This window comes from Strix uralensis, chromosome 14, assembly GCF_047716275.1.
Source record: "Strix uralensis isolate ZFMK-TIS-50842 chromosome 14, bStrUra1, whole genome shotgun sequence".
Classification (NCBI taxonomy): Eukaryota; Metazoa; Chordata; class Aves; order Strigiformes; family Strigidae; genus Strix; species Strix uralensis.
Window position 1 is genome coordinate 22,446,750 of NC_133985.1, and position 27,399 is coordinate 22,474,148.

General features: G+C 47.1%; 2 protein-coding genes across 10 annotated transcripts; one reads left to right on the forward strand and one right to left on the reverse strand.

Moving 5' to 3' along the window:
* Positions 1-1,663: 1,663 nt before the first annotated feature.
* IL4 (interleukin 4) lies at positions 1,664-4,219 on the forward strand. Its single transcript, XM_074883737.1, has 4 exons — positions 1,664-2,290; positions 2,501-2,548; positions 3,799-3,930; positions 4,127-4,219. Exons 1-4 carry the CDS (start codon positions 2,156-2,158, stop codon positions 4,217-4,219), a joined length of 408 nt encoding a protein of 135 aa, XP_074739838.1. The 5' UTR covers positions 1,664-2,155.
* Positions 2,306-27,356, reverse strand: KIF3A (kinesin family member 3A). 9 transcript variants are annotated; one of them, XM_074883724.1, is made up of 19 exons: positions 27,292-27,356; positions 25,571-25,853; positions 24,116-24,260; positions 23,786-23,870; positions 23,222-23,327; positions 22,300-22,439; positions 21,082-21,279; positions 20,543-20,717; positions 19,146-19,247; positions 15,565-15,573; positions 13,839-13,995; positions 12,793-12,973; positions 12,376-12,486; positions 11,469-11,594; positions 10,304-10,357; positions 10,090-10,158; positions 9,765-9,889; positions 9,156-9,236; positions 2,306-2,505 (listed from the first exon to the last, which is right to left on the reverse strand). In XM_074883724.1, the coding sequence occupies exons 1-18, from the start codon at positions 27,295-27,297 to the stop codon at positions 9,188-9,190; spliced, it is 2,121 nt and encodes a 706-aa protein (XP_074739825.1). In that variant the 5' UTR covers positions 27,298-27,356; the 3' UTR covers positions 2,306-2,505; positions 9,156-9,187. The 9 variants fall into 9 exon arrangements, 8 of the variants coding, with proteins under 8 accessions (XP_074739825.1, XP_074739831.1, XP_074739824.1 ...); XM_074883730.1 differs by lacking the exon at positions 2,306-2,505 and adding an exon at positions 17,464-17,535 and having other exon boundaries at positions 6,078-9,236; XM_074883723.1 differs by lacking the exon at positions 2,306-2,505 and having other exon boundaries at positions 6,078-9,236.
* Positions 27,357-27,399: the final 43 nt, after the last annotated feature.

Here is a 27,399-nt window from a genome sequence, read left to right on the forward strand (position 1 = left end):
ATAAATGGGCTGTTGGAAATTGCTATAAATACAGGAAATTATTATAAATGCATGAGCTGGGGCGTTAAAACTGCAGCCTTTAGCTCTGGATAAACCTCAGCATTATTAGCACCAGGCATGGCAGGCAAGAGAGACACGCATGAAAACAGCAGCACATCCCTGCCACTGCCCCCCCAAGTTCACCCTGGGCAGCTTGTGACACCCAGGCAAACCCCCATAGCCTGTTCTTAGTGGCTGTCCTGGAATTGCTCTGGTTTGGGCCAGGAAAAGAGCCAGTGGCCGTGGCTTTCAGTGGGGCTTGGTGGCTGCAGGGAAGCCGGCGCTGGGAGCCCAGGCAGGATCCTCCTGTGATGGGGAGATGCTTCAAACCACAGAGCATGAGGAGAGAGAATGGCAGCGGAGAAAAACTGAAGACGCATTTCTGAACCAAGCACCTTCCTTTGGAAGGGAAAATGGCAGCAGGTTCAGCCCCTGAACGATGGCTGAGACAAAGGTGCAGCCGGGGCTCCAGAAACGACCCTCCTGCCCAGCACAGGCAGTGGTGGGCGATGGGGCCATCGCTGCCATCGGCCGCATCCCACCCTCGGGAAAGGACATGGGAATTTTTCCCTTCACTGGTGACTTTCCCATCGCACAGCGATGCAGTTTTCCACCATGAATCAGCCTGAGTAGCTCAAAGGTTACATTTTTCTGCTAATTTAGCATTTTCTGTTCATTTACTCCAGCTTCAAAGCTTTTCACCATGATCACTGGGGAAACCACTGAGTCTGCAGGATGGGACCACCAGTTCCATCCCCTTCCTCAGCACCACTTTTAGGCAGGGAGCATCCTACCACTCCCCTTCCCAGACCCCCGGGGTGGCTCCGGGGATCCCAGTGAGGAGCCCGGCCCCACAGCCACCACCTGCTGAGGCCGCCGGCGCTGTGCGGCCCCGCAGCCGGAGCGCGCTCGCTTATCTGCTCTCCATCGAGAGCGGTGCAGGTAGGAAACGGCGCAGCGCTCCGCCGGCAAATCCCTCGCAAAGGTCTTTCTGAGTCAGTGGCACTAACTTCATCTGGGGTATTTCGTAATTAGACAAACAAAATTACTCTCAGTCTGGCTGCTCCTGGATTAATCGAGCACTCGCAAACTCTTATCAAGCATCTGATGGCAAGTTGCTATTTGAGTTAGAAAAATACCTATTAGTTATTACAAAACTCCGAAGTTTCCCAGCTCAGCTAATTTCTCAGCGCGATTTCCTGCGGCAGCGCTGGTCGGTGGTGCCAGCAGAGCCCATCGCCTGAACCCCGAGCGGGGCAGGACGGGCCGGGGCAGCCTCCACCTCGCCGAGACGCCGGGCGCTGGGACCAGAGTCACAAAAATCTCATTTTCCCAGACAAGCACCGGTGCTCCCACGCATCGACGCCACAGGACCACCCCAGGCCAGATCCCTGCCCCTCGCCCACGTCCCCGCAGGGTGCCACGGGCAGGGTCACGCTGTTTCAGGGGTCCCGTTTGGCCAGGAGGGCCCCCAAGTCTCCATAAACCCCCCAGCCCTGGGAGACAGCGATGCCCCGCTCCTCCCCAGGAGGGTTTTGTCCCCGCGGGCCCCAGGCAGGGCTCTGCCGCGCTTTCCGTTTCTCCCCGGGCGCAGGTTAAGATAACCGTAGACAGAAAATGGTATGCAGATGAAGGATGCTTTGCATGATTTGGAGATATTCAAATGAAACACGAGATGGAAGAGCTCGCAGGATAGTTAGAACAAAAAAAAGCAAAGCTTATTTGAGCGCGGTCAGAGCTGTGGTCTCCTCGGTTCGGCCACTTTCACCTCACGGTATCAAGTCTTGGGATACGGAGAAATGAAGAATCCCCAAACCGGGCAGTTTACAAACTTCTCTTTTGTACGTGACCTGACTCCCACCACCGTTATCTTACGGTGGAAATTTCCTACGTTGAAACGTAATGCAAGATCAGAAGAAAATCTTGACTTTTACAAAAAAGACCTGTTGTCCTAATTGGATAGGAGCAACTTTGGAAAGTGCAGATAAGGGAAAATAAGTTTTTCCTACAGGTTCAGCAATTTTACAGCCTTAAATTGAGATGTTTCTTCCAGAAATGCACACACAGGTATAGATCACCAAAATATCCAGAAACTGTGAGCAGTTTCAAGCAGGCCATGAGCATCCTGGTCCCGGTGCTGCTCACCTTCCTGGCGCTGTCAGCCTGCCAGGGCCACACGGCCGCTCTGCTGCAGACCTCCAACCTTCTGAAGGAGAGCATCAGGCTGCTGAGCCATCTCCTGCAGACCAAGGTAGGGCTCTCTTGCACGGCTCAGCCTTTCCCCACTGATGGGAGGGACAGAGCGTTTCACCGGGCTCGGCGAGAGCAACGCTGAGTCAAAGGAAGGTGCTGGCCCCGGGGGGGACCGAGAGCGGGCGGACGGATGGGTGTGAGTCAGGATGGATCCACGTGAAGAGGTTTCTCTAGCCTGATTGCTCCTCTCCTTTGTGTCTTGATAAAGGTTTCCTGTGACAAGATGAACGTGACAAATATTTTTGCAGGCGATAAGGTAAGAGAGAAAAACTAACTCGTCCTTGTTCGAAAACAACCACACGGCCACAATGGGTACTGGGAGAGGGTGCTGGGGGCCAGAGGAGAGCGCGGGGCAGCCAGGAGCCAGGCCCTGGGCGTCCTGCCTGGCCCGGTGTGGCACCGCACGGGAGCAAGGAGCCCATCGCCAGCCCCGAGCGGTGATGTTGGGCTGCCAGGCTGCTCCTCGCCGCTCCCGGTGCCCAGCACCCATCCCCACCTCCAGCCAAAGCAGCATCGGTGGCTCTCGGCCAGCCCGGGGGCCAGGGGGAGGCCAGAGGGGCAGGCGGGAATGGGCAGCGCCTCTTTGAGCAGCACAGAGCATTTTTCACACTTTTCAGAAAGGAAGAGAGAGGAACTTCTTCCCTTGCCTTGGAGCGGTGTGTCACTGTCTCACAGACACCCACACGCACCTATCACGCAGCATCTCGAGCTCTGGTTACACACACTATCCCTCTTTAGCCCCTTATCTGGGGGAAGGCTCTTCAGTTAGCAGGAGATTTAATAGCAGATAATAAAACCTATTTTTGCTCTGAAAATTGCTGCCTAAGCCCAGCTCCCCGGCACCAGAGTTCCTGTTTTCACAGAAAGCCGATGCCCTCACCTCGCGTCGCACGGGCAGGCAGCAGCCGAGGGGTGCAGCGGCCTCCTTTTTGGGGGGGGCTGGGGCTGAGCACCCCATCGGGGGTTCCCCACACCCCTCCTGCCACAGGGACCAGCCCGGGAAGTGAGAAGAGATGCCAGGACGCTGCAGGACCCAACGCCCGCAGCGCCGGCCGTGCTCACGGGGACGGGCCGGTGGCTTTGGTGGTGCCGTTGGGGTGAAAGCGGAGGAGATGGGAGCAGGCAGAACTCGGCGACCTGCCCGCACTGAGCATCATCCCCCAGGGAAGACAGCTCCACACTTTTCTAATTACCACCAGCTCCTCATCTTCCCCATGTCTCTGCCATAGGACTTTATCGACAGAGGCAACCTCTTCCCAAGGGCTTTTGTTATTCCCGTAGAGTCTCTGCCCACCCAAACCAGCTCCTTTCCCCCAGCACAGGCTCCCACCAGCAGCAGGAGCACGATGCTCCGAGCTGCTGCTCCCAACTCTGCCATGACTTCTCACCGAGAGGATGTATTGCTATAAAAAAAAGTATTATTTGTGCTGTTCTCACCTGCTGCTAATGAAGCCATGACTGTACACAAGATTTCTAAAGAAAAGCCACGTGTGTCTTTTTTTCCAGAAAGACGACAACATGGAGATCTTATGCAAAGCCTCCACAGTGGCTTGGGAGGGCCGGAGCTGCCACCGGCACCTGGAGGGCCTTCACCTCAATTTGCTCCACCTGGTCCAGAGGAAGAGCACAGTGCACAAGGTAAGCCAGGGCCCCCCCTCGCAGCCCTTGGCCCCTGCAGCACCAACCGCAACGCGGCTGTACGACCCTCAGCCATTGAGCGTTCTGCACGCCCGGCTTCTCCCTCGGCCGCTGGTTTTTGCTTTCAGCCAGTCCTCTCCCGCTGCAGAACGGAGCCCTCCCCCAGCACCCTCACGGCTGTTTTTTCCTGTTGCAGGCACCATGTCCCGTGGCAGCAGCCAACACTACTTCACTCCATGATTTCCTGCTGGACTTACGCAGAGTCCTCCAACGATTAGTAAAAGACTAAAGGTTGAAGTGAAAAAAAAAACACAGTTTGTTTTTTTGTTGTTTTTAAACTATAATGACACTGTATTTTTCAAAATTATTTATAATAATTCTTTAAATAAATGTATTTTTGGACTAAATCTGCTGGCATTGCGTTAAGATGTTTCTTGGCCAGAAACTGGAGAGTGCAGGAGCACGTTTGAGAGCTCGAAGATGCTGGCTGGAGCACGGGGCTCTGGGCTGCAGAGCTGGGACAGGAGGACACGTGTTTTCTATCCTCATCGTTGGAAAGGGGGAAGTCAGTGACCGGGTTGGAAATCAGGGCACAGAGAGGCTGTGCTGACTCAAGAGTTGAGCAGTGATGAGTTGGTAGATGGAACTGGGGCTTTAAAACCATGAAGTCAGAAGTAATTTTTGTTACTTTGCCATATAAGTTGCAAGAAATACAAGGGGCTACAGCAAACAGAGTCCAGACTCTGCTGGCACCAGGGTGGTGCAGGCGAGAGCTGCCAAAACAGAGTTTGTCCTGCTGTGGTGTTAATGCTCGTACCAAGAGGAGGAAAGCAGGGCTAAGCTGAGGAAAAAAAACAAGAAGAGGCAGATTGGAGAAGATGGGGCACAAACCAGGCCTGGTTCTGAGAGCTGGGAACTCAGAAGCATGTGCTAGAGCTGCAAAGGGAGATGTCTGGTCGGGAACTGAGCAGCCCCTTAGCTCTCCTCTCACTTTATAGCCTATTTATGGCTTATATTTATAAATTTACATACATGCCATTTATATACAGCACAGCCCTTTGTGGCCCAGGAGTAGAAAGGCTCCAGCAGCAACAGCAGTGAAATAAACACCAGCAGGGAGCAAACCTGCACTGTTGAGGGGATGACCAGCCTGCAGCAGACCTGGGCCACAGTTGAAGTCTCTCAAGCACCAGGGGAGCGGAGCCTCGCAGGTATTTAGGTGTCTTTTACCATTTTGCAGCTTTGGCACAGCGTGGGAGAGCGCTTTGGAAAGTCCCAGGACTGTGCAGGGTTTGGTTCATGCATCAACTGAGTCACAGTACTCAGGGGAGCTGCAACGTTAGCAGACCACAAAAAAACCTGTTACCTACTGCCTGAGCAGGCTGAAATGTCTTCCAGGGCAAGAAATGTGCTGCAGGCCAGGACAGTTTATGCAGCAGAGGAAAGAGCTGAACAGAGACTTGGTTGAGCAGGGCCAGAGGAGGCCACAAAGATGTTTGGGGGGCTGGAGAACCCCCCTGTGAAGACAGGCTAAGAGAGTTGGGGGGGTTCAGCTGGAGAAGAGAAGGCTCCGGGGAGACCTTAGAAAAGCCTTCCAGTACTTAAAGGGGCTACAAGAAAGGGGGGAGGGACTCTTGGTCAGGGGGGTAGGGATAGGGCAAGTGGTAACAGTTTTAAACTGAAAGAGGGCAGATTGAGATTAAAATAGAAGGAAGAAATTCTTCCCTGTGAGGGTGGTGAGGCCCTGGCACAGGTTGCCCAGAGAAGCTGTGGCTGCCCCCTCCCTGGAAGGGTTCAAGGCCAGGTTGGACGGGGCTTTGGGCAACCTGGGCTAGTGGAAGGTGTCCCTGCCCAGGGCAGGGGGGTGGAACTGGGTGATCTTTAAGGCCCCTTCCAACCCAAACCATCCTATAGTTACTGTAGGTAAATTCACACCCCCATCTCCTCCCCAGCCTTGCAGAGCAGCCTCTTGTTCTGTCCCATCAGCCCTGGGGGTGCCCACACCCCCCCCCAAACTCGCTTCTCCAGTAAATGCTGTGCAGCCCAGAGCTACGCAGAGGATTTCAGCCACCCTTCCTGACACCTCCTGCCTCGGAGTTAGAAAGATGCTGTATGGATAAAGTTAATTGAAAAACCATGCACAGAGGTGGAACTAGGAATCTGGAGTTTTATTTCATGGTATGAACATGCTCCGGGGACATACTGATATATACAGTGTAATGAATAAAGTTTAATCATAAAAGAAAGAATAATCAGAAACACACAGTTAGAAAACCAATAAATAGGAAGACAAATTATACAGACTAGCAGTTTTTCCTATATACAGGACTGGCTAAGCAGAACTGTTGAGAAAGGTGAAAGCTGGACACGTGCAGACAGTGTAGTCAGTGAAAGGCACTATGGACCATTTTCCCCTCCTCTTAAAGAAAGGATCAGGAAGAAATTAAATACAAAATAATACATTTACACAACATTAAACAACATAAAGCATCGAAAACCGCAATGTTAAGGTTGATGTTCTGGAATGAGGGGAATCTTCTGGTAGCAAGATGCAAAGATGAGCATACACAATATATTATTATATGATTTTTGATAAATACTATAGAGCACATACTGACCTGGGATGAGAATGGCTGTATTAAGCTCTAAAAAACCCCATACAAACCAAGCCCCTTCCTCACAAAAACATGGTATGGACCCTTTAGACATTCACAGATTGTCCAGGGCTAGAGAGGGCCCATATGGTAACCTGCAAGCCAGACCCTCTGGTTTTAAACAAAAGTTCCCAGAACTTCACCACTACACATCAGTTACAAGGTAAGCCAAGCTGATAGATCCTCATGACCATGAGTGTTCCACTTTATTTAAAGTCCTCTTCTAAGAGCAGATAATTTGTTCTCCAAGCCCCTGTAACAGATTACAACCAGCTTCTCCAATCTGCCAAAGGTGTGCAAGCAATTATTAAGTGTTTTCTCTGCCCCAAGGCTCACTTAAATATGTAGAGTACTATTGCTTTGAGCAGCAGAACTGTAACTTTAAAATTGTAAAGCATATGCCTTTATAGTTAAGTTTTAAATATTTTAAACGCAGTGTCATGATTCACAGTGGTATCATTAGGCCACTGATGTCTGTCAGGTAAAAGACTTTTCAATGGTCTTTTTGAAAGCACAGTTCAGGAGAAGCTCCCTTAAAAACAGATCATTCAACTAATCTTAGCACAAGACATAACACAAAAGGGAAATAAAACAGTTATCCCTGATTCTGAGAACTAGAACAGGCCAAAACTGTGCATCTATCTTCGTGGGCTCAGAACGGATATAAGGCTTAAGAAAAAACAACATTTAAGCCATTTTCAGCCTGTCTTGTTTGAGGAGAAGCATCTAACACGAGATAACCCAACTCTATCCAAGCACACCCAAGGTAAGGTCGGCTCTTCAAAAGCAAAACCAACTAAAGCTTAGATCGACCAAACTTCTGAGTATTTACCTCAAGCACTAGGCTAGAGAAAATAAATGCCAGTGTTTGTATCTTGTATGAACTTAGGTGATACTCCCTTCCCCCCAAAACAGAGGCCAGTATGTTCTTCTAGGTCACAATCCTGAAAAACACATTTAAAAAACACAAGGAAAAGCTTACAACTCATTTAGGGAAGCACTGAACATATCGCCAGAGAAAAATATGCCTTGACAAGACTAGTTTTAACTCTTACAGATCCTGTTACAGAGCCACAAGGTCCATCCAGTTAAGCACCAGGACAGTAAGGAAGGGGCATCAACTTTTCACTACTCTAAGTACTTCACAAGAACATTCTGGTAATCGCAAACATGGCTACTAGCAAGAACTCAGGACACCGAAGGAGCCGTCTCATCCTTTGCCATGCTTACGGACTCAGTTTCTCCTATTAGTAACCCCCAGGTAACACTGAGGTGAGGTGGAAGTTACAGCTAACGAGCACCACCCCAGCCAGGAGCTGGTAAGATGCCAGCAGGAGTGATAAAGCACACACAATCCTAAGGAGATGCATTTTCTGTGACACAAAAGCAATGTATTAAAGTGATATGTGTCTATTAGCAGCATAAATATCAAAGAAAAAGAGCAGCCACCACAAATAAACGGTTATTATCAGAGACCAGAATTTTTTTTCCTCTCAGAGCATAGCCAGAAACCCAAGACGATACAGTCTACGCAGGAACAAACAGCATCAGCTATTTCAGGGGATGGTACTCTTCTGGGAAAACTGGGCAGTTCATGCCTGTTTTAATACAGGAGAACCAAACTCATCCTCAGTTTAGCCCTTGTAGCCAGGGATGAGAAAACAGAGCCCTCATGTTCACAGTCCCAAGGCTGAAGCCAAGTCCTAGTGTTCTAGCATTCCCCTTAAATAATCTCTGCTGTTCAGATTACAAACCAATTCACATATATTTAAAAAAATTCCAGCTCAGAAGCATAAAAAGCAGCCAAAGCAACGCTGCAACACAGCCTTAAAAAGAAAAAAAGCTCTCTTTTGCCTTTGCATCAAAGGCTTCATTCTCCACAGTGCCAGCAGATCACACACACAAACAGACAAAGACAAAAGCACTACTTAGACACACTTGTTTTCTGTTGCACTTAACCAGAGCATGATCCCTTCCCAGAAATCTCAGACTTTTGTAGCTCATGTTTCTCCTATCCAACTACTTCCTTTGTACAGCAAGACAGCAAACAAAAGGAAAAGGACTGTGTATTTGATACACAATACAATCAGGTTAATAGACACAGGGGAGAAGGATTTAAATAAAAGGGTTTGATGCTCTTCAAGGTTGGCAGCAACCACATTCAAACACAGCTCAGTGCAACAGAGGACAATAGTGAAAGCTGCCAGTTAGGTGCAAAGCAGGGCCTAAGTCAGATTTACCAGCCTTAAGTTCTAGGATTTCATCAACCGTTTTGAGCTAACATGTCTAGTGCTTGAACACACATCTAGAACCTTTATTTTCTATACATTTCAACAAGGATTGCCAACAACAGTTTCCCTGCACAACACGTTTACCACATGGAATTTCACAACCATCACATATACCAGTTTAATATTATGTTAATATAACATACAATATATGGGCAACTAAGGAAAAATACATTATTTTTTTTAAAATAAAGCTCCATACCAGCAAGGCATGGATTTTATAGCCATGTCAAACTGTGCCATCTCTTGAATTTCATATTCTGGCCAAATCTTATACACTCACTGATTTTTACGGCAATTCTGAACAGGTCACACCTACTGCAGCAGAGAGTCAATGACGGCTCCTGGCTTTGCCGAACGTTTTCTGTTTGGAGAGCAGAAAAGGGAAAAATAACACCATACACACATCATTATGCTGTCAAGGAAAGATCGGGACCAGCCACATTTCAAGTCAAAACTATACAACGTTACTCTTCCACAAGTATTTGTCAAAACCAAAGAAAAATAACCAAGAAAACCCATGCTGAAATCTCCCCCAACAGCACATGACTTTCCAGTAACACCAGTATATGCACTGCCAATGTGTCAGATGTTAAACTGAACCACAGAACACCAGAAAATAAAGCAAGAAGCTGGAAGAGGGGAATGCAGCACAAAAGGCCATCAGAAAAATTCCCAAACAAGTCTTTCTGGACAAGATTTTACTGTAGTAAAGAGATTTCAGCTTGGTTGTTACACTTGGCACTGGTAAACTTTGTACCGCGAAAAATGTTAGTAATTTGTCTTCTCATTAAACAAATGTTTGAAGACTTACAGTAAGTTTGCATGCACAAACTTAAGCCTTCCCCTGGGTAAATCCCCTGTTACATATAGATACTCCAAAGTTCTTCACCTTCTACCCGTCTTGGGCCTGGATCTTCCTTTTGAAGTCCTCGGCCTCTCCAGCTTCATCAGAGATTGCCTCAAGCTTTCTTCAGTGTAAGCTAAGTAAACATGGGAAAGGTCCACTTCAAAGGGCTAAAAAAGAAAACCCCACGAAACAAAAATGTCAGAGTAGTTTCATACACTGATCAACGTGCTTTTGTAACACTAGAAAGACTCATCTCTTCAAAAGAAAATTGAAATCGGATAGTTTCGCTATAAATATGCAGCAGTAGCCACAGGCAGCAGAATTTAGACTTATGCAGTTCAGTACATGCTTATAAAAAGTCACTCACATCTTTTTCTTTTTTATCCAGGACAGGCGTCTGTTTCCTCATATTGTTTCCTGTATATGCAACACATTTCTTAAAGAAAGAAAGGTCTGTTAGTAAAGAGTACTGTACACAGTAGAACTGACTACAGGTTCATCCATTTACTTCTGGGCTCAATTAAACTCCTCAGAAGCTGGTGCCAACGTCAGCTCGTACATGAGCCCGTCGGTTAGCTTACCAGCTGCCACTCCCCAATGTCTTCATTCCAGTGAACGTAGTTTTCAATCATTTCCTAGAAAGAAATTAAAACAGTAACTGTAATAGACTTGCAGTAATAGTAATACAGACCTGCACAATCTACCCTCCAGATGCATCTTCCAGAAGATACATCCCTAAAGGCCTGGACAAGCTACTTAAGTATTGACCTTTCCAAGTCGCTTCTATCAAGACAGTCATATCATGTTCAAAAATCTCCATTTACATTCTGAAGACTACAGAGGAGAAAAATACCACTCCCAAATCGTATGCACTGGAGTTCCCACAAACCATGGGTTTCCCCTCATGCCAATGCCATCAGGCTAAAATAAATACATCGTAATATGGAAAAAAGATTAAGGGAAACAGCTTTTATATTTTCTATTAAATAGCATGCACCATATTTAAGCTCATCATTAATTTTCTGGAGATTGGGGTCAAAGAAAACAAGTAGTGAAGAGTTCCAAGTTCAGCCTCACTACTCTGCATTATCAGACTTTAGGAAGCAGAACTTCAAGCACAGTGGAAGAAAGGTTTCAAACACACCCAGAGCATGGGCACACAGTGAATACACCAGTTAAATACAAGGTGAATGTGATTTTTTTTTTAAACCATTAGGAAAATATGCTGCAAGAAAACTGAGATCAATATACCTCTCTGCTTACAACAACTAACATATTACACACTGATTCCCTAGAACAGATTCCATAAGCATGGAATCGTAGGCACAGTTATCCAAGCCCTGAGAAATACAAAGCCACTCTGCACTCATTATTCACATCATTGTGCTGGTTTTGGAGCCAAGTGCACCCACTAACTCTGATCATCTTCCAGTTGAACGTCAAGCAGAAGTCCACCAGGTTACAAGAGTCACTTGACAAAAGCATCTTTTCCTACTTAACATCACCTGGTTCTAAAAATCCAGATAATGGCACAAACACGTGAATGCAGGCAAGTCGTACCCGCTCCGCTGAGCCGCAAACAAGCTCACCGCGAGTGATCCATGCTACAGCTTCAGAGAAGTGTCACAGTTCACTGGGAGTACCTCATGAAGAGAAAAGCACCCAACTCATTCCATTTGTTGGACAGAACCAGAGCTCTGCACACATAGCACAGTCCTACATCACAAGCTTAGGCTCTGTCTTTACCTGGTAGTCCTGAGGAATGAAGTTGTCTATGATAAGCATCTGAAGACGAAGCTCCCTGCTCAGCTGTCGAATATTCTCCAGTAATCCTTCAATCTCTCTCTGATGCTCCTGTTGCAGATCTGCCATCTGAAGATAAACCAGGCATTTGAGAGGCATCAGAGCCAACTTAAGACATGGCAACAGCCTGAAAGAGAACAGCCTTCTGCCTATACAAGGTTTTTGAGCAACAACAGCAAACTCTGGTTCTAAGTGCTAGAATATTTCTCTCTGAAGAATAACCCCCCTGAAACATTCCAGCTCGGAGATGGCTGAAAGTAGCACTAAGTTCTCAGTTTCATAAAAATGAAACTGGCCTTCTGCCAGTCCAAGCTCTGCACCAGGTAAGAGCAGATGAAAAGCATGCAGACAAGTTACATCCCTGGCAAGATTTCGAGGAAAAATCTCTGATCTCAAAGACAAAAGGCACTTCTCATGAAACAAACTCTAGATACCAGCCAAAGGACACACTGAGACACTGACTGAGGAAGAAATAATGGGGGCAACAGGCAGAAAAGACAGACAGCTAAGAGCAGAGGAGCATTTGGGCTGCTGCATAGCAGGAGACTGCGCTGCCAGCAAACAACTTATGTTATTTCAGAAATAACCAGTGTTTTTCCTTGAAGCTCTGAATATCTCAGGGTCTCACACACACCCCCTCTCAGCCTGGCTTGGAGAAAAGCTCTACAACATGCTCCTCTGAAGCTCTGACACCAGCCTGAATTAGATCTTTTTGAATTACATGAGCCAAACAGCACAGAAAGGCATTTCTAAGCGTCTGGCACTTTTTCCAGTGTCACCAAGCTGATGGCTTACCCTTCCCAGCTATAGTCCCCCAGGTGAGCACAGGCTGGGCACTTCAGATACTAACCTCTGATTTTGCAGCCATAAGCATGGTCCAAACTTTCTTCAGCTTTTTGGTTTTCCCCTGTGCTTCTTCCTGGAGGCTGGTGTACTTCTCCTCGATGTCCAAGCGTTCTTGCTGTGTGCAAGATTTAGCACAGACATCCACACATTAACACAATCAAAGAAACTATCCATGCTAGCATGAACAAGAGAAACTACTTGAATAAAACAAAGCATTTACCAAGGGCATGGAGACCTGGCTTAGCCAGGCTGGCCCAGACCCCCAGCGTTTGCACTGCCCTAGAGCTGAGCACTACCACCACAGTTAGTTTCTGCCATTCTTTCAGAGCAGAGCCATGTTTCATCCATGTGAGCAATGCCAAGGCACACATGGTGTGTCCCACCACTGCTATTTCCGGACAGCTACAGCATATAACCCCACCTCCTTCTCCTCGAGCTCCTTGCGAAGCTGTTCTGCTCTCTTCCTTCGTTCTTCCAGTTCCATATTGGATTCCTCTAGAAGCTTCTCTTGCTCCTCTGCTTTTGCCAGCAAGTCCACTCCTCCCACGATCACCTTCTTCTCCAGTGCAGAGAGTTTCTCCAACAGGGACTGGTGCTCTTGTCTAGAGACACAGCATAAAACTTCCTATCCCACACTGCTTGCAAGGCAGCAGGTCCAGCTTAGTTTTACAGCCCAGACAGCATTTGCAGGGCTGGAAAAACTTGTCTTGCTGCCAAGGGTTTAAGTGGGGGTGAGGCAGTGCAAGCAAATGCAGGGAGTTCCCTGAGCTCCAGCTTACATTGCTTCCTCACAAGCAAAACCAGGTCAGAAAAGCCTCTCCTGCCACAAGTCCCCTCTGAGGGGCTGCAAGGCACCAGCAATATCACCAGGCTCCCCAAAGCCCCTGCTCCCCATGGGCCCTGCCAGCGCAGCAATGCCCAGAGGCAGCTGCAGAAAAGGAAGAGAGCGAGCAGAGATGAAGGCAGGGCAGCTGAGATGCAAACCAGGAAAGCTGGCTGGTGCTGGAGCAGCCTCTGAGAGCAGGACTGTCCTGTCTGCATGGGCCAGCGTCATCTCAGCAGCTTTTCAGCTCCAGAGTGGAGAATCCCTACACCCAAAACGACATGCTCGTGACAGTGTGCCACAGGAAACCTGGCATGCTACACAGCTACTACCCACTGATGAAGCAGCACAGCAGTACCACTGCTCTGCACGGGGCTCCAGGTTTGGAGGACTCATTTATATTTCTAGGCTATCTTGCACAACTAAAATTAAGAGAAGAAAGAAGTGGCAAGAGCATAAAGTGTCTCTTCCATCTGCTCTAAACTCTGAAAGCAGAGTAAGCTCCTCTTTCACTTTGTAACTGAGCATATTGCTATTAAAGTCTGACAGGCACCGCACCGTGCATCTCCAGGTGCCCATACCCGACTTGTAGATTAAGGAAAAACCCACAGGACCACATGAACTGCAAAGAGCAGGGTACTCACTGAGCTTTAAGCAAGTCTTTTTCTCTCTTCTCCAGTTCAGCTCTGGCTTTGTTTCTTTCTTCTTCTTCCATATCAAGCTTAGTTTCAAGAGCTTTTCTCTCCTCTTCAATCTTTGCTTGCATCTCTACCATCTTATCAGGGGAAACTTTCTTTTTGCCTTTGGGAAGAGATAGGGAAAACAAATTCATTCACAGAAAAATAAGACAGCCTCTGTATCACAGCATTTTTTCCAAGTTCAGATTCAATACTTGCATTTAACAAAGATTAATTTAGTCAGATGTCAGCTCTAAGCTGGACACAACTCAGTCTTTCAAATCCCATTTTAACACTGACCAGCTGTCACCAGTTCCTACAGAGAAGGAACGGTATATAGCTAACACTATAACCTAATGCCCCCAAAATAGAAAACATCCAAAGAACACTTGGAGAAGGAACACTGCCTATACAGAAGTTCGAGCTGGGAACTCAGATGTTCTAACTATGTAGATTAGGCCAAATGAAGGAACACAGAAGACTGCCTTGACCTATAGCTACAAGAGCTGAGCTACCAAGAGTCACACACTCAAATTTCAGATTAGCATCCCCACCACACCCCTCGTTTGTTCTCCTCCTTCCGAGCTTACCTACTGCAAAGTGAGCACATAGATATTTTAAGAACACACTACTGTGAAAATACAGAGAATCAAGAAATTCAGAACAGTCCTATGAAAAACAGGCAATTAAAGAAACTTTTTGATGGTATTCAGTCTATGTAACAGTGACTACCCACAGATTTGAAAGCACTGAGGTTTGCTGTGACTTAACTGCATCTTTACAACCCCTACAGCAACCCAGGGACACTTCATAGAGGGTTACAAAGGAAGTGGCCAGGGCAGCTCGATGAACACCTCAGCCTGAAGCGCTGGTCCCAAAACCAGTGATTTTGAAACAAAGCGTGAGGCTGCTGCTCTTGGAAGTCAACTGTCACTGAAATCCCAAGAGTGCCTAAGGCAGGCGAACACAGAAATCCTTGGGGGTTATTTGGAGTGAGCAAGAGCCCAGCGTATGTGCATCTCCTCAAATCCACAAGTCTTCAAAGTCCTAAACCTCCCTTTATTCACTACAAGTAAGTTCATTTTCTTGTTTTGCTCTTCTCCAGAGGAAAAAAACCTTAGAATCCAGATGCTTAGAAACTACCAGAAGCCACCAACTGTCAAGGGACTGTTTCTCAGCGACATAATAGACATAGTCAGTGTGCTCAAGGAAGTTGTTCAGTGAAAGGCTTCCCTTCCCTCCAGTTTTCATGGCATTCAGCTTTATTTATACGTATATAGGAACTCTAGCAGATAGACAAAATGCACTGTATTTGTAAACACACACGTACATATCTGTATTCATGTTTGTTCACGCACACTAGAGAATTCATTAGCTTTGTGGCATGGTCAGGACTTCAGCACTACAGCAAACAATGTCTTAGTTTCCATCTGCTAAACTTTGGCATCAGATAATAAGCACTTATTTCTGGATTTGTGGTGGAAAAATCTCTCTTGTCTTTGAGTAAGCAGCTTTCTGAAAGTGCTATACAGAGCTCATAAAAAGAGGTAAGCCAGGTAAAGGCTTCTTACTGTTTAGTACACAGCCCTACATATTCTCATCTTAGGAGAAAAGGTAAACTAAACCAAGTTGTAAGACCCTTTCACAAGCTCTGCAATTGTATTATAAGGAGGTGGAAAACAATTACACCAACCTGCTTGATCTTGCATTAAGAGGAAGTAGAAAGCAAATCGCAGAGAGGCAGCATGTGCAAAAAAAGAGGAGGAAAGAAAATATATTACTGCTTTGATCATTCTAGACAAAGATAATCAGCATCAGAACAATTTTATAGGCATGTTTCTACAGTAGAAAACACAGGATAATCATCACTAAAAACTCCATTAGAGCAAACATTAATGCATCATGATTTTATGCTAAAGCAGAGAAAGTTTCTGTACTTCAGAGTGCTTTGCATATCCAGGATAATCTTCAGCTCACTCTTGCATTCTTCTGCCCATTCAATGCAATGCAGAATCTAAAGGTAACATTACAAGCCTGCCGCAAAGATCATGCCCTAAGAAACAATTAAAGAGGGTAGATTTCTTCTTCAATAAGAGACTTAATGCTTCCCCCCGCCACTCAAGAGAGCCAATTCTGTTATATTACCTGTAAAATATTAGCATACAGAAGACTCATTCTAACTTTTAACCAAGTTTCCAAGCCAATTCTTTGCAAGATACATGACAGTTGCACATAGGGAGTCTCAGCACAAGATTTCTCCATGTAATTACACAGGGTATTAGTAGCTTAATTTGCAGTAACTGATGCTTCCATAGAGGTATATAGCCAGTTTGGGTTATTCAAGCAAGTGCAGCAAAAAGGGCAGGACAGGAAAGGGATAATGAGAGCCACCACATGCAAGAGGGTCACGCTTGAGGACAGTTAATATCCCAAACCACACACAGTCACGCTTATCCTAGTCACCAAAAGCCCAGTACAACTTGCACAACAGAGCTGTTCTCCAAACTTGCAGGAGATGGACTCATCCACCTGCTGCCACATCAGCAGTTTGCTATTAACTGTCCTCATCCAGAGAAAATATTGAGGTTTCAAGCAAGCTTTGAAAGAGCAAGTTTGAAGCAAGCAGATTCCAAGCCTACCATCATATGACCCAAAGGTCTCCCTCAGGCTGTGACCCTTCTTAGCCTGCACCACACCTTTCTCTGAGCTGGTGCTTTCCACTAATGTAACTAGTATAAATTTGACTGAATTATAACTCTATAGCAATACTTTCCAAACTCTCCACACAGGGAGGAGAGTGAACTGCATCTATACAGAATAACCACAAGAGTGGGTGAAGTCCCTACAAGCCAAGTCCTGAGATGTGATTTATTTCTTCAGTCTTCACTAAACCACTGCAGAGTTTTTACAGGGACAGAGCCCTCTCTGACCAGGAGCAGATCAGACTTTCCTCACTGCTAGACCAAAGTCTAGATCCCTTGTTCCTCTGAACTAAGTCCCACAGTGATCAAGAACTTAATGTCAAGGGGCAGTTAAACCCCAACCACCGAGGACTAAGTATCAGCCAAAATAAAGCTAATCAACCAAGCGTTACCACATTTTCTTTGCAAGTATAAACCTCATGTTGTTTGATTGTCGACTGCTCCATTCTCTTCTCCAAAGTTAGTTTTGAGAAGCAGAGTCCAATATAACACAGCACAACCCATTTCACCTGTCTAGCTGTCCTTTTTACAAACTCCTTTGTAGCAACTCCCGTAAGAAGTTATCAGACTTTTTCCTGGTATTTTAGAGGCAGCGTTTAACACAGAAGTTAAGCTGTTTTTTCTAATCTATTATTTCTCAATTGCCTTTAAATCTTGCTCATGCAGCGTACTAAATTGCTTCCTATCCTCTCACATATCTGGCTAACAATGTGCACATCGAACAACTGTTTCAAGCATGGAAGCAGCAAAGGAAAGGCATGCTTTAGCAGAGTTAAAAGTTCAGGTTTATCTTTCCAACAGACACAGCGGGGAAGAGTGCAGCATTGCAAAATGGAGTGTGTAGATTATGGAAAGGCCAAAGCTTAAAGGACTTAAGAGCTCCCACTCACTAGTGAAGGACTTATCCAGAGGTTTCTCTATGACAGAGCATGTGGAGTCTGAACTACTGCTGCTGCTACTGCCTGGAAAACAGAAATGCGTCCCACAGAAAAACCCAGAGAGGAAGAAACATGCAGATGGGAAGTTAGTTCTAAAAGGAAAGAAACCCAGAAGGGCCAGCAACCTAGTTCAAAAAGGCACAGGTTCCCATTAGGAAGCATTTGCTAGGATCCCTCCCAGACTCAGCTTGCAAAGCCACCGTTTCCCAGCACAAAATAGCATGCTCAAAAAGACACTTCAGTTAAACCCATCTTAACCAGCCTACAGCTTAAAACAACATGCCAAGGCAGCTTCCATTTCAAGCAACAACAGCACAGAAAACCAGATCATAGTGGAGAAGGCTGTGGATATCTGCAGTAGCAGAGGATTCAGCGACCAGGAGTCCTTTCCAGTCTTATGTACATGGCAAGGTGCACTTTCCCCTCTGGAAGGCAGGATCAGCTCAGGCAGGGACAGTTACTGTGTGTACTCCTGCCGAGCAGCGCCCTTACTGAGGGAACTTAGCTAGAGTGGCTTGTCTGGAAGTTCAGTCAGACAGTTATTTGCCCTCTACTCCTCTCAAGCAGCGTTTTGAAGGTGGTCTCCTCTTGGAAGGAGATTTGGACAGGACTTGGTTCTTGATTGAGACAGTGGTCAATCTTTTTGCTTCTAGAAGTTACCAAAAGGTGAAGAATAAAGTTGTTACAACTACCAAAGACATAACACAAAGGTCATTTATGACCCTACTTGGACAGACACCAAAATGAAGAGCTTAACTAAAGCAGGAATGCTTTAACAGGAATTTTTTTTTAAACAGATGTGGGTGCTCCAGGACAGGAAGGCAGTTTGAATGTCAAAATTAGTTTACTAGAGAAGCTGGCCGTTGAGGCGTAGCACTGGGCTTGACTTCTCTACTCCCCATGAAGAAACATCAGAGGTTGTAGGGGTATAGCAAGCTCCCTGAAAGCCAGAGCATCCCATGGTACCCAGTGACCCCAGTTCTAAGTTCAGCAACATCCCTTGGAGTTTAAACATTACACAGGAGTTTAACACTGGTGTTGGACAAAGCAAACTTCACCATAGGATTTCCAGAGTGCTCCCAAACAAGGGATGTGCAGCTCCCATTCAGATTTTCAGCTTGCACAGACACCCAAAGGTCAAATTTTACCTCTATCGACATAAAATAGGACACCAGAAGAGTCAGTTACTGAACATCCATAAGACAGATGAATCCTCTGCCTAAACCACAGCCAAAATTCCCCTCCAACCACTCCCATAGTTATAAAAACCGCATCTGCCTACCACTGATCTTTGGTGCCTTCTTCCTCCCACCTCTGCGAGCAGGGGAAGTTCCACACCACCAGTCACAAGCCATACACAGCCACCTTGCGGCAACCAGGGAGCCACCACAAAAGAGGATGTTACCACAAGCACAACTACCCAAGTGGAAGCAGATACTACACAGGTTCGGAGCTGTCCATCTACGGAGACGGCACCAAACAGCTTCGTTTCTAAGAGAGGCATGATAATTGCAGCGGCAGTAGGGCAGCTCTACAACTCCACTTCTCCCCGCCTGGCTCTGGCTAGTGTTTCTGACACCAGCTCCTGGCTCAGAGGACACTGGTGGCACTGACAAGAATCTCTACTGCCTTACCCCGCCGTTTCTTCCGTTTCTCTCCATCCTCTCCAATCTCCCCATCGTCATCTTCATCCTCCTCTTCAGATTCACTGGTCTCAGAACCAGATATCTCTTCCCCTACAACAAAAAAGTGCTTTTTAATGTGCTTTCCTTCACCTCCTGTCAGCTTGTTACTGTGACAGCCACATTTGGCCAAACCCAGCAGTGCCTGACATCAGCTTGTGAGTACCTGCAGAAGTGACTAACTGCTAAGCAGACAGACAGCTTGCAGTGGCTCAGGAAACTTCAGGAAGATAAGCAATTTAATGCCATGAAGTCAGTGTGTATATGTTAAAGCTCAAGTGGGTGCTCTTCAGGGGAAATAAAGCATCCTTGCACTGCTGAAGTGCAGTGCACAACAGCTTTCCTAACAGGATCTCCCCACATCTTCTCTTCCATCTCAGATGGAAGGGAAAATGGTCAGAGGAACAAAGTTCACACTTAATCAGACACCTGCATACACAAAGCTAGATGGCTGTTAATCGAGAAAAATGTTCCATTTCACAAATGTTTTTCATTGTTGCCATTGCAAACACGATGCTCAGATATTTCAGGCTTAGTTGGGAAACCAAACTGAATAGAATCCAACACTTAACCTCCTGGCCTCCCAGTAATGTTAGCAAACGTAAAGCTGTTTCTTCTGCGGCTCAGTAAAATTTAAGCAGCCACCCTCAGTCCATGAGGGATGAAACAGCTACATGCAGCTTCCAACCCTTGAAGATGATGTTGCTGACCATTCCCTGCTTCTCCCAAACAGGGCAGACTCCCAGCAGCAAGCCCTGTTGGAGCTGCTGCGTGAGCATCCCTCTGGCGAGAGCTGTGCCAAGGTCGCTGGTCAGTAAGCAGCCCCCTGGCAGGGTCCTTCGATGCTGATGAACAAACAGTGTCACAAGGCCACAAAACTACAGAGCTTCAAGCTTTTTGTTTCCCCATGCAGTGTTTGGAAGTCAGCCCCAGGTCTAGCTCCACAGATTTGGTTCATTTTTCTCCCAAAAAAACACAACCCACCTCCTCAAACAGGGAAGATATTTGCCCTTTTGTTAGGGTACGTTTTAATTCCCTACGCCGTGCCCAGAGCCCTCCTGCTCTCTGGGTGAGCCCGGGCACACCTAAACTCAGCCCAGGAGCCACCACTTACCCTAGTGCCAAGTGCCACCTAGCGGGCAAAGCCAGGCCCCCGCTGGGGCACCACAGGGCCACCGCCAGCTGCGCTCAGGCCACCTCTCCTGCAGCCCCGCAGGGCAAGTAAAATGAGGGCACGAGCCTGCAGCAGCTGTCAAACTCATGTGACACAAAGAATGCTCGAACGGAATGAGCACTGGCATAGCGAGAAACCCGAGGAGGAGGAAGAGGAGGAGGAAGGGGAATCTCACCTTCTTCCAGTTTTTTCTTAAGCTCTTCGATTTCTTTTTGAAACTGGCGGAGCAAAGCATCCTTGGGATCTTCGTTAATCCTGGCCTTGTTCTTGATGTTCTTGGCTCGGTTTGCATACCTGAGAGTGCTGATAGTCTCATCGTAGTTGTAGTCTGCTGGTCCGATGTTCGCACACTGTGACAGACGGAGGACAGGGTCAGAGCCCAGAACGAGTCATTTGAGGGGCCCGTCCCCAGCTCTGCCAGTCTCACACTGCTACTCCTTCCCAAGCTCTCCTGCTGCTTCTACATCAAAGCTGCTTTAGGCTACCCAAGCACAGCTTCTGTGTGGTCTTACAGACATGCACTGTGTTTAGAACCTCAACTGTACCAAGGCAAAGAGAAAAGATTAGAAAAAGATTCACATAGAAGGTTCTCTAAGGTGCAAACAGCTCTGAAACAGAGGTAAATGCCAGGCTGTTCTCATGGCAAAGTCACTACGTTATCCCTGTAAAAATCCAGCTCCCATAGCTGGCACGGGAAAGGGCATCTCAGCTTACCATCATGGTTTTGGAGTTGCCCCCCAGAGAATCCTGAAGGAGCCGTGTGAGTTTGGAGTTACGGTAGGGCACGTGGGTGCTCTTGCCATCCACCAGCGCAGAGATAACGTTCCCCAGCGTGGAGAGAGAGAGGTTGATCTTTGTAGCTTCCTTCAGCCGCTGCCCCGTGGCTCCGGTTTTCGCCTGTCTTTCAGAACCCTGGAAAGGGAACAGCAAGCAGAAATTACACCAGATCCTCCAATACATCGCCCTCCTCTAAACAGGATCAACTACACCTGAAGTCTTGCTAGCAGCCTGCCACTGACCACCCCATCCGTTATTAGAGAACCTGGCTAAGTACCTCAGACATGGTTAAAGAGACACAAAGACATCTTAACTGAAGCTTTCAGTGCTGGCAAATATTGGATTGCTCAAAGTAACACTGCTGGAAAAATGGAGATTTTGTCCCCATGAACAAAACTTGAGAAGCAAGTCAGCACTTAGCAGCTCCAGCTGAGGTGCCTCCTAAGTACCATCTCCAGCCTTCCCTGTCAGCAGATCAAGGGAGAAAAGCAACACTGCAATTATTTTAAAGAGTTTCATAGAGCAACCTAAACACACATCATGTAAATAAAGTCAACATGCAGACACTGAATGGCTTTAGTCTCCCCTTTCCTGCATCTTCTCCAAGGAAAGATACTCCAGTGTAAAGTTCGGGGTAAAGACACATTTTACCAGAACAATTACATTGGTTCAAAGCGAGTGACAGAGGGAATGAACCTGCAAGTGATGAACTGCACAGTTACAACCCTCAAAATAGCACTTAGGGATATGGTGGAGTTGAGAACAGTCAGTGTTAGGTTAATGGTTGGACTAGATGATCTTCAAGGGCTTTTCCAACTGAGATGATTCTGGGATTCTGTGAAAATAAAGAAATCCTCTTGCAGAGACTCAGTTCTGCTGTCCAGAGCGCTCTTTCCAATGTAGTTTATGCATTTAATGATTAATTTATAGAAGCAAGAGAACTTTTTTTACTGGGACAGGCTCTAGCTACATACCCTCTCTGGTACACCTCTGATTTTAGGCCCCAAGCAAACACTTCACAAAGTCCAGTGTCAAACAGAAGTCTGGGCTTTAGCTGTGAGATGTGGGACATGCCCTTTCCTGGGCCTCCAACACCACATACCCAAGCAGCGGCGCTCACCACGCGGGATGGCAGACCCAGCTGGTCCTACTTACAGCAAGATCAACGAGATGCAGCTTGCCCATGCGCACGTGCATGTTTCCATCAACCCCCTTCTCGCTGCACTCGATAGTGATTGTGAAGATGGCGTGCGAACGAGAGCTGTGCTCGTTCATGTTTGTGGCACCAACAGAACCTTGTAACAGAGAGAAAAAACAGTCTTGTCTTCAGAAGGAATCACGTGCTCCTGTCACGCTCTTCCTGCTCTCAAAGGAGACTTCTCCCCGCCTCTTCACCCAACCCTGTTTTTCACAAGATGGAAGAGGGATGCTCAGATTCTGCAGGAAACCGTATTCTTGGGCACTGAAGTTGCAGTGCATCGCCAATCTGGACTAGCAGAAGTGTTACAGCCTGCTGTAGCTCTAAGCCAACCACAGACTCCCATCCCACGAGCAGCAGTAGTTGTCATCTGTTTCTTTAAGGCTACAAAGATCAGTAGCCTAAGACATTCACAGCTGATCTCTGAAAACAGCTGTATTTTAAGAAATAAAACCACAGCAATCCATGCCAAGAGCAACAGTAGTCAGAACTTGAGGTCATAAAAGGATCTGAGATTAACTCAGTTTTCCAAAAAACATAAACCACCTCCCACTCATAGCACAGGGACTAGTCGTTGTTCATCCTGATCAGAACTGAAGAGGGAAAAGGACTGAGACACACACATACCAGTAGTTCTGACAACGCTGACTGCCCTCACTGCATCCCTCCCTTCACCATTTCCCCCTGGCACTGGCCGATGTGGGAGGCACAGCCTTCTTCACCTGCCCGTGCACAGAAGGGGTTTGGGACGAGGCATCCCTTTTGCTCTGCTCAGCTGAACAATCTTTCCAGCATTAGGACCAGGATCTTACTGTGGGTCTCATAACCAGCCCTTTGTTCTGTCTGAGCTATAAACCTGCCCACAGCAAGGCTACATACGGTTCTTGTGGCCCAGAGTCATGATTCTGTCCATATCATCTGCATTGTTCACGACATAAGCTGAAAGGTCTTTGATATAAACTCCCACATCAGGTCTCTCTTTAACCTAAGAGAGAAACAGTTGAGATGGAGCATCCTTCGGAGATCCCCAATAGCAATTTTCAGTGGTACTACGACAGTACAGTGATTTACTCCTCCAGGTTCTGGTTTGCACATAAAACACTCCAACACTCAGAGCAGTTAAGGAATGCAGACTCATGCAGGACAATGTCCTACTGGTTTCCGCCAGTGGCAAATAGTGACTCAGGCTCCAATCCCTAGAAAGACTGTAAAGGGCCTTTGGGGTAGAACTGCAGGCACAAAACTGACTTGGAGGGAACAGCCAGTTTCTTACTCTGCAAGTGACCAAGTGGAAAAGATTCTGAGAAGTGATACCCAGCAACTGCATCTTAAAGGAAATGGTACATGTGCTGTGGAGCCTGACCTGCTGCTTCCCTGGTCTTTAAAAATATAAAATTTCTCACCAATTCAAAACAAATATCACATGCAGAACAGCAGGCTCACCTCTAATCTCTGTGTCTGGTCTTTGCCTAGCAGGTCCCGCACTTCTTCATTGTAAATTTCTAGGTAAGACACACGAACCAAAAACCTGAAAATAAACAGTTGGGTAGCTTTCTTAGTTAAGACATTTGTGGAAGTCCAAAAAACACAATCACAGAGCGCAAAGAAAATGCAGTGATATACCAGCACAATCCTGCTACCCCGTCAAGAACTGCTTAAGTAGGAATCTTTCAGCTACGGCTACAGGTACCATTTCAGTTGCCACTGTCAAGGTCAGGCTCCTGCAACAGCTGGACACACAAAAAACAGAAGCAGTGAAGAGAAGGTATTTACCTTGTGTCCCCCTCTGCCTTGGCAATGTGACCAAATATATGGGCAAAGGAATTGGGAATGATGCCTCTAAGCTCAGGAACTGCTCGGACACCTTCCATGGTGAAAGTTTTGCCTGTTCCAGTCTGCCCATATGCAAAAATAGTACCTGAAGGATAAGAAGATATAGGAACACACTCTAAGAAGTTGCTAACTGCAGTTTTACTTCACCCCTTCTTAGCCCAATGGCACTAAACACCTCTATTGTTACAGAGTTGAAATCTTCCACCCACTCCAGTAGATACTGTACAAGGGCAACAGAAATGCTGGACAACAGCAGCGAACAGGGCTGAGCCCGTTTTATCCAGCCCGCAAGATATCCCAAAAAAACTCAGCTTAACTGTGCAGAGTGATTAAAGTAGGGAGTGCTAGTACACTTAGGTCTCACACACAAAGAATTAAGGCAAGCCCAATTAATAACACAGTCAATTCGATGAATATCATTATATACCAACTGTAAAACCAACTATTGCTAAGCCACAGCACAAACAGTGTGAGGCTTCTACAACACAGGCCACAGCACAAGCCCAGTTCTGAACCTGCAAACAGCTACAGTTTGGACTAGAGAACCAGCCTACACGGGAAAACACCCAGAAAACATACCGAGATCCCAGACTCTGGTACTCCAGAGATATACTGGTTCTTAAGTTTAGCCTAGCACTGTGTAAAACTCAAGTTTTGATTGTCAAGCCAATGACTTGACAATTTGGAAAAGCTAATTTTTAATCAGCTGAAACCTGGGTGTGTTAGCACAAGAGCTTATTAGGCATTTAACAAACCTTTAAAAACCTTGTAATCTGTTGTTGTTTATAGCATACTGTTATGGAAAGCAGTAATTTGCTTCCTTACTAGCACCTGCTCTCCTTTACATAATACATTTACATGCATAAACAGACACATACACAAATCATGGTCAGACTCTTCCCAGCTGTAGGAAGCAACAGATTATCTGTGGGGCAGGGCAGATGTGTTTAACTAGTCATTTTAGTTTAAGCCAGCAAAGTTTAGAGGAGAAAATACAGCAGTTATATGCACAAGTCTGGTATGCATACCTAGTTACTGCAGGACCACAGCAGCTGCCTGGTTACTGAAATTGTATAGTGAAGAGCCGCTGAGAATTCTGATAATGAGATAAAGTATATCTTTTGCAAACAGAAGATACAGAATAAAAACATACAGCTGACTGACCTCAGCTCAGTGTTGTTCACCAATCTCCCACTGTTAATGATCATAGTAGGTACAACCACCGAGCACTCAGCACAGCAAGGACCTTCAGGCTGTTTTAAGTTAGAGGCCACAACAGAAACAATACAGGGCTCCAGCCCTCAAAAGGTGAAACTCCCTTAAATAAGATCAGCAGGAACTCTAAGAATGCAAAGAGGAGATGGGATCCCTGACTTAAAACAACAAGGGACTTACCATTGTATCCTTCTAGGACAGAGTCAATAATAGGTCTTGCAGTTAAATTATAGACATCCAGCTGTTTACTCTCTGGTCCAAACACTGTGTCAAACGTAAACGTCTTAGGAGGCTCATTGGATGAGTCTGTTTTATGAACTGTTATAGTTCCTCTCATTTCATCTACGTTGACTGCCATTTTGTAGCCCGTTGCTTTCTCTCGTTCATTAAGAGGCCGGCATCGAACAACCACCTTGACATTATCACAGCTCTCTGGCTTGTCCAGCTTCTCAGGCTTGTTGATCTAGAATTGTTAAAAAAGCAAGAAAAAAATACACAGGCTGTAACACTGCTGTTAGCATACTTGTGTGTTTAAGCACAAACGTTGTTGAATCAACTCAAGTAGATGCATACACCTCCACAGGATCGTGAACATGGAGACTTAAAACCAGAACTGCTTTATAATTAAAGCTGAGAGAACAATGTATGCTTATTCAATCATTGCAAGCTGCTTCTCCTTGCTAACGTGGAAACTGATGGAGTAAGACTTGGGAATTTCACCTTCAGGATCATCTATGAATTTCTTCAAGAAACAATTTCATGCTTGCAAACAACCTGCAAGCATTTTGCTGGACGTAGCTGCAGCTGTGCCATTCTTTTACATTAACACTGACCACGGTCCCTCACTGGAGCACACAAGTCTCAAACCTTACAGATGACATAAGCAGATATCAGTGAGCAGTGGGTGAAGGGAATGCATTTAACTTACAAGCTTCAGTGTACTCGCTGAATTTTAATCATTTAGAAAATTAAAATGCTGTATTATAAAGCCTCACAAACATTTTATTTCAGTAGTAGTCCAGTACAAATTTGGAAGCACCCCTGATTAATATGACATCATGTGCTTCTCTTGATTAAATACATCTAATCCCACATTGATCAGGTAAAGTCTAAAGCACCACCCCTGGTGCTAAGTGCTGTAGCTGAGCATTTAACCACTTCTAAAGCAGCTATGTTGGATGTCAACAAGAAACAAACCCAGTTTCCAAGCGTGCCTCTCCCACCAGCTGACACCTGCCCAGATTCCTCCCAGGCCTCAGCAGAGGCCAGAAGCAGCTTCTGGTGAAAGCTGAGAGCTGAGCCTCATCTTGTTGGAGGAGGGATCCTATAGCCCTATTCTACCCCCGTAGGTGGAAGAGAGTTTCCGAAATCAGCTCCAGAATTAGTGAGTCACGATGAGCTGCCTCTCCGCTGTCCTCCACAGCCTCCTGCAGGCCAAAACACCACCCGAGCAGCGCCCACACTCCCCCTACCCCCCACCTCCCCAGCCAGGGCCATTCCCCTCAGCCGAGACCCCCCTGCGAGGCGAGGCCACCCCTCACCGCCCCGGGGCCGCCGCCACTGCCAGCGGCCTCGGCCCCCGCCCCCCGCGGCCCCCCACCCCACCGGCCCCGCTCAGCCTGGCAGGACGGCACACACCACCCGCGATGCCCCATCCCGCGGCGCAGGCGGCTCCCACATCGCGACGAACGCGAGCAGAGGCCGCGGGGCCTACGCCCCCCCCACACCGAGAACCGCGGTTCCTGTCAGCGACGGGCCGAGCAACGTAGGAACCGGACGGCACCGGGGCGGGGCCGAGCCACCGCCCCATCCCCGCCGCGCACCCCAAGCCCGGCGGCAGCCACCACCCCGCCGCGGACAGCCCCCTCCCCGCGGAGGCCGCGGTCCCGGCGGCCCCTCACCGGCATGGCGGCAGCGCGCGGGCAGGGAGCGGCGCCGGGCGCGAGGCACCCGCCGGGTGGCACAACGGAACAATAACAGCACCGCGCCTGCGCCCGCCCCGCCCCGGC

Bases quoted from the DNA above. Each gene is read 5' to 3' on its own strand.
- IL4 (XM_074883737.1), top strand. From the start codon at position 2,156: ATGAGCATCCTGGTCCCGGTGCTGCTCACCTTCCTGGCGCTGTCAGCC. The intron at 2,291-2,500 runs GTAGGGCTCTCT...GTCTTGATAAAG, and splicing joins GCCATCTCCTGCAGACCAAG to GTTTCCTGTGACAAGATGAA. The intron at 2,549-3,798 runs GTAAGAGAGAAA...CTTTTTTTCCAG, and splicing joins ATATTTTTGCAGGCGATAAG to AAAGACGACAACATGGAGAT.
- KIF3A (XM_074883730.1), bottom strand. The intron at 23,871-24,115 runs GTAAATACCTTC...GTTTATTTTCAG, and splicing joins AAGGCAGAGGGGGACACAAG to GTTTTTGGTTCGTGTGTCTT. The intron at 19,248-20,542 runs GTGAGATTCCCC...TTTTTGTTGTAG, and splicing joins TAAGAAAAAACTGGAAGAAG to GGGAAGAGATATCTGGTTCT.